Source organism: Lactuca virosa, chromosome 8 (assembly GCF_052849685.1).
Source record: "Lactuca virosa cultivar CGN04683 chromosome 8, Lactuca_virosa_CGN04683_v6, whole genome shotgun sequence".
NCBI classification, from domain to species: Eukaryota; Viridiplantae; Streptophyta; class Magnoliopsida; order Asterales; family Asteraceae; genus Lactuca; species Lactuca virosa.
The window spans coordinates 291,913,894-291,920,768 of NC_136433.1; the positions used below are offsets into that span (position 1 = coordinate 291,913,894).

The 6,875-nt window shown below is 35.5% G+C and overlaps 1 protein-coding gene across 1 annotated transcript; it reads left to right on the forward strand.

The window, feature by feature from the left end:
- Window positions 1-3,232: 3,232 nt before the first annotated feature.
- LOC145129380 (uncharacterized) lies at window positions 3,233-6,568 on the forward strand. Its single transcript, XM_079064073.1, has 8 exons — window positions 3,233-3,593; window positions 3,744-3,856; window positions 3,966-4,015; window positions 4,185-4,418; window positions 5,255-5,407; window positions 5,517-5,612; window positions 5,691-5,711; window positions 6,276-6,568. Exons 1-8 carry the CDS (start codon window positions 3,313-3,315, stop codon window positions 6,441-6,443), a joined length of 1,116 nt encoding a protein of 371 aa, XP_078920199.1. The 5' UTR covers window positions 3,233-3,312; the 3' UTR covers window positions 6,444-6,568.
- Window positions 6,569-6,875: the final 307 nt, after the last annotated feature.

Below are 6,875 nucleotides of genomic sequence, written 5' to 3' on the forward strand. Positions count from 1 at the left end.
GCTCATACAATAGGCATACAAAGGCATATTTCCTAGAATTTTATAATGAAAAAACTGAGCAGATCCTTAGCCCTAACGAGAATGTGATTCATAGATTCACAGATCAAATCACATCAGATAACATGTATGGGTAATTTGGCAAAACTTACTTGAGCTCAGCTGATTGCATGCACCACACCCTTTCTTATTTTAAAAAAATCATTTTTCTTGAAAAATATATTTCTTTTTGAATAACCTTTACCAAATCCTCAGTTTGAGTTTAGACACACCCGAGATTGTGCCCAATTCCCTCAAACCAAGGCTCTGATACCAACTTGTAACGTCCTAAAAATATGATCCAAAAATTTCATTTTTATTTAAATAAAACCGTATTCCAAAAACATTATCCATACAAACCAAATAAAAATAAGTGTATCAAACATCATATCAATCAAAGTAACATCTCAAAAGCGGAACCATGTGGTGTGTGCGATGCAGTCATCCCGAGCCTTTCCCCTTGGAACAAGAAGTACCTGAAACATAAACTGAAAAGCGTAAGCACGAAGTTTAATGAGTTCCCCAATCTACCCCATACCATACATAATAAATCATATATTGGGCATCCGCCTTACATCGGGCCCCGCCCTCCATAGAACCCCGCTCGGTATACAAATATGTTATTCTTAGGCCCCGCTTAGCATCAGGCCCCGCCTACTATACACATACAATATATATCACATAATCGTGCTAACACATACAATGATCATAAACAATAGTATACGTTTAAGTCATCGGGCCTTACCTGGCATCGACCCCGCCCGGTATACATAGCAGCACATAACACATGCAAGGGTCATGCAGACTCCTAGTATCCTAACATAAACAATAAGGGCCGACATTGGTGCCTTAGACCCGCTAAACCCAATGAGGAAACTCACCTCGACTGCTGGATCTCACTGAAAATCCATGTCTGTTGGTCCGACGAATCCCCGAGCTAATCAGTACCAAAATAATACCCAATTAACATTTGGGTTCCAGTACATAACCATAAATCCATACTTGTGGTAAAAAGACCATTTTAACCCTAATCTAGCTTGGTCTAAGACAAAGGGCCAAACTCACAATCTAAAAGGCCCAAAAGCCAATTAATCAACCAAGTCCCAATTATGGCCCAATTTTCCAAATTGGGCCCAAACCCCTTACATGGAGCTTACCCTAAAGCCTAACCATTTTTCCTAGTCCAAAACACTTATACTCAGATGGCACAATAAGAAATCAAACACCCAAGCCCAAAAGAAAGCCCAAACTCAAAGCCCAACATGCAAAATTCCACCTGACTAAGTATGCGGGGCATACTCAGTTGTACGCCAAGTGTACATGCAAAAAGACTTGTATGTTGCGCTTACAGACTTGTACGCCCAACGTACTTACCCATTAAGCCAAATTTCGCTTTAACCTCTTAACGTTTAAGTCTAGAAGTCCAAATCACATATCTCAACCCTAATAAATGTCTAGAACCATAAAGTCACTAACTTGGTGACTTTGCATGGCCCATAAAGACCCAACTTCAAGATATAGCATAATACTTCCACCAAATGGACATAATCTCATGTATGGGGGATTCTAAACCCTAAAGGTGCCAACTTTATGGACCTTGAACCTCAGAAACACCAAGAGTGGCAAATCATAGCTCCTGGAGTGGCATCAACCACTAGATCTCATTCGTGGGGCCAAAAAAGGACCAAAACTCATATATAATAGATCTAAGCCCTAAATGAACAGGTTCATAGCTTTATACCTCAAACAAGTTGGAAATGAAGCAAATAATCAAGATCCACAAGCTCTTCCTTGATCCATCACCTTGCACCAAGCTTCTACTTCTTGAATATGGACCAAAACACACCAAAATGGACACAATGAGCTCAAAACACAAAGGAGAGGCTTAGGGTTTTGAATATGAGGCTAAACGGTCAGAGGAGGCTGAGAAATAAGGGTTTCATGAGCCATAAAGATGATTATATAGTGTCCAACCCCGAAATTAGGGTTTTCATTAAAGCACACATACGCCCCGCGTACGTGTCCGAAACCCCGTCCAAGCCTTGCATGAGTACGCTAAGCGTACCATGTAGTACGCCCACTGTACTCGCTTTGCAGCTTGTACGCCAAGCGTACCATGTTGTATGCCTCGCGTACAACACAAGGACCAAAATGCAATTATCAATACACAAGGGGCAATAGTGAACATACCAGGATTCCAACTGTTACACATAGAACTGGTAAGAAGTTGTTTGAACCAGTGTATTGGACTTAGATTTCACTTACGCATGCCCATTCCAACGCATATTGAATAACAACCGGCTATCAAATTATCTCATTCAAGCACCAGAGACCGATCTTCTTCCTATTCGAGCATTTAGACGTCGCTCTTCTCAAATGGAAAGCCAATGTTCTCAAATTAAACATCAATCTTCTATATTCTCGTGTTCATGATTTTTACTGTTGACCGAGTTGACCTTACGATCAAACCGGTCAAACAAATAACCATTCATCAAAATGATAGAACTAAAACACCAGTTTTTAAAATATAAGTGTAGGCGGAGTGGTCTCGGTGGAGCTCGACAATTGCCGACGTGGCCTCGGGGAACATCGCCCCACCTATTCGGTTTGCTTAACTCGGTATATGTTTACAAATGAGAGAGAAATAAACTTTAAATTTGAAGTTGCATTAATGGAAAGTCGAAATTCTCCTTTGCTACACTTTCTATCCCAAAATTAAAATGTGAAATATTATATTTACCCTTCAACTTTTATAAAATGTTACGTTCCATTTATTCCTTTTAATATTTAATATATTTATTAATTCAAATAAATGTATTCTATATAAGTTTATTATTATTATTATACCCAAAAAAATTTAATTTTGCTTTACAAAGTTCATAAAATATAATCAATATATTTTATTTTATTTTTTATCTGAAAATGTCATTGATACTCGGCAAAAATAATTTATTTATTGCTGTTATTTTATTTTGTTGCAATTAAAGAATATTTAAAAAATATTAAATTTAAATTGAGGAAAAAAAAGTGTAGCAAAAAATACAAGATAGCGTAGAAAATGAAGAAAAAAAAAAGGACATGGACTGTCATAAGTGGCACCACTGCTGGATTAGAAGAAACTGGTGAACATTGACGAAGTTGACCCCTTCCTGAACCTGACGTGTCACCTAGTGAGTGGCTAAACAAGATTTCGGGAGATTGTGCAATATAACACAAAAATGCTTTGACCTGCTACGACAACCATAACCGTCATCTTCAACAACAGAGCTCGTGTTAATGGCCCTCTGCGTGCTCCCAGCATCGAAGTGCGGCAGCCATTATCAGTTTTACAAAACAAGGATAATTCAACAAACGACGAGAAAATCCGCCATGATTATCCGGATGACGGCGTCAAGCGGTGGAGGAGCAGGGGGTCAATTGGCGTCGTACGAAGAAGGGGAACTAGAAAGGCCTAATTGGACAGGTCAAACCCCTCTTTCTCGCCTTGTTGGTGCCCTAATTTCATTCAAACCTCTTTATTCTGTTCTCAAACTTGGTGCCAGACAAGTTCTCATCAGGTGCAAACCAAATTCTGCTGCCACATCTTGATTTCCTATCGTAGTATTAGTATTCGTGGATCAGAAGTTCATATTTTCCTTAATTCTACATGTTATTGAGTCTATTGTGATTAGTAAGTTCACTAACTGGTGGCATTATACTTTTTACAGTACTGCTGAGAAAACCAACGTACCATGGCGAGAAATGACGAAGGAGATTTTAGAATCAGATGTTTATAAGGAAATGGAGAGCATCGAGAATCCCTCCATAGTCTACCCTGACTGTAAATTTCTCTCCCCTTTCCTTTAGAATCAGATGTTTGTAGATTTAGCGACTAAATGTAAAATGTTAACAGGTTTATGATAAATTTAATGGTTGAACTTTTGGAACAGATTATCTCAGTCCTTTCCATGCATATGATGAAGGCAACCTATCTTGGCTGGTAAACATTCTCTCATTTTTCTGGAAAAAAGATTGCATAGGTTTTTGAATGTACATTGTCCTCATGAATTGGGTAAACATATCAAAGAAAAATGCCTAAATAAGATATAAACTGAAACTATAATGTTGTAAATTGTAATAGAAACACATCAAATCTTGTTTATAATTAGGCTGCTGCAGAAGCTGAGGCTGCAACAATGTCAATGGTGAGGAGAGCAATACCTGATGCTTCTTCACTTGATGAAGCAAATGAAATAGTTCGTGGAAATTGGCTTAATGCTATTGAAAAACACCATCAACAGTATTCTGGAAACTTGGAAATTAAAGACATTCTTGACATTGGATGTTCTGTAGGTGTCAGCACAAGGTTTCTTGCTGATAAATTTCCATCTGCTAAATTAACTGTAAGTACGACCTTCTAATTCCTCCGTCGCGATAATTGTGTTTGCGGATTCCGGCGGAATTGGAATTCAAGATTCCATTCCATGACATTGTTGGTTGCCAAATGGACAAAATTCAATTCCCATCGGAATCCTTCAAGTTCCATTATTCATGGAATGATGGAATTCACCTTTCCATGATCATTTATAATTCTTTACATTCCAAATCCATTGACATTGATAAACCAAGTAGAAATAATGGAAAACTCCATAAAAGTCCTTATATTTTGGCCTCATAATCGATTTAGTCTTTGTATATTTTTTTTATTTAATTAAGTCCCAAAAACCGGCAATTGTATTCATTTTGACCCTTTTACCCGGTCAACAGGTCATTCCACTTTCAAAATTTACACTTTTGTCCAAGATTTTAAGTTTTATTACAATTTTGGTCCAAAATTTACACTTTTGGCCCAGATTTCAAAATTTTGTTACGAATTCTAACACCTATTTTATAATAAAAGCATTTGTATACAAATTGTTTTTATAAAAAACTAAATTTATGATGAGTTCGTAATAAAAATTGAAATTTGGGTCAAAAGTGTAAATTTTTGACCAAATTTATAATAAAATTTAAAATCTAAGTGTGAGTTTTGAAAGTGGAATGACCTTGACCAGGTAAAAGGGTCAAAATGAATACAATTGCCGGGTTTTGGGACTTAATTAAATAAAAAATATATACAAGGACTAAATCGATTATGAGGCCAAAATATAAGGACTTTTATGGAGTTTTCCTAAGAAATAAAGGTCATCAGCCATTTGACATTACTTATATTTTTTTTATTTCATGTCATGTCTCACAGGGTCTGGATCTATCACCATACTTCCTAGCTGTTGCTATATACAAGGAAAAAATAAACCCCCAAAAATCAAATTCATTTGAGTGGATACATGCAAATGGTGAAAACACAGGCTTGGATTCACAATCATTCGACATTGTTTCAATTTCTTATGTGGTAATTACGTCTCCTTTGATAATTACTTCAAAAAAATCCAAATCATATTTTATTGCCATACCAATGTGAAAAGTAAAATAATTCATCAAAAATTCAAAACACTTCGCAGCTTCACGAATGCCCAGCAAGAGCTACAGTAAATTTAGCAAAGGAAGCATTTAGGCTGCTTCGCCCTGGAGGGACTTTTGTTGTGACTGATAACTCGGTAATTCAATTCCCATTCCGATGTAGCTTTCCATTCCGATGTCATAATCTAACATTATAGCATGTCTTCCTTTTGCAGCCAAAGTCCAAGAAACTTCAGGTATTCGTATTCCATTATGGAAGAATGAAAACTTGCTAATATAACCTAACTTTAATTATTTATTTTTTAATGACATGGTTTTATAGAGTTTCATGATTTTAATAAAATGGGTTAAATTTAAAAAAATAAATAAATAATAGCAACTTCGGTAATGTTTGATAGTTTCTGTTTGAGTCCTGATTGAGTCAGATGTGCCTCTTATCAAACCAGTAAGAGGTATATCAGAGGCTATAAGACCAAATCAGAAGTTTCTAATTGTAGTATCAAACAATTTGAATCTGATAGATTGAGACCAGTAAATATCATAACAACTCCTTACTTTCATTGGTTTGCTTACTATAAAACCATACTTTCACTTCTTCCTATCACAACATTGTGCTTTGAACATTCTACCAATTAGATCCATATCAAGAAAATAAAATATCAATATTCACGACCATAATGGGGTAATTTTTCAACTTAAAATATCCTAACATGCAAAAAAAAAAAAAAAAAAGTTTCAATGATATAATTTTGTAGAAGTGTGTTAGTAACTAAAATCATTGATTTGATATATGTTTATAGCAATTATCGCCGGTTCTATTTACTTTAATGAAGAGCACAGAGCCTTTTCTGGATGAATACTACTTACTCGATTTGGAAAAAACCGTGAAGGATGCCGGCTTTGTCAACGTACAAACAATTCTTACAGATCCCAGACATCGGACTCTCACTGCCACCGCGCCTTATTGATGTGCCTTTTTTTTTTTTTTTTTTTTTTTTCTTTCTTGGTGGCCTCAAAATATGTGGTTTACCAAGTTTAATAATAATTTGTTTAGATCTTTTGTTGTAAAGGTAACTTAGGCCCTGTTTATTTTCTTCTTTTTTATCATATTTAAATAAGATTTAAGAAAAGAGAAATTAAATTACATGCTACCTTTTATGCCTACATTTATTCCTACCCATTAAAATTATGACAAATCACCATTCAATTTAATTTTATTTGATATATTCCTAATATAGCCTTAATTAGTTAGTTAAAAAAAATATGGAATGATGACACTTGTGATAATTTTATTGGGTAGGAACATTTGTAGGCATAAAAAGTAGAAAACAATTTAATTTTTTTTAAGAAAATAATAACAAATTTGGAAAATGAGAGAAAAAAATTAATGAGGACAAGGG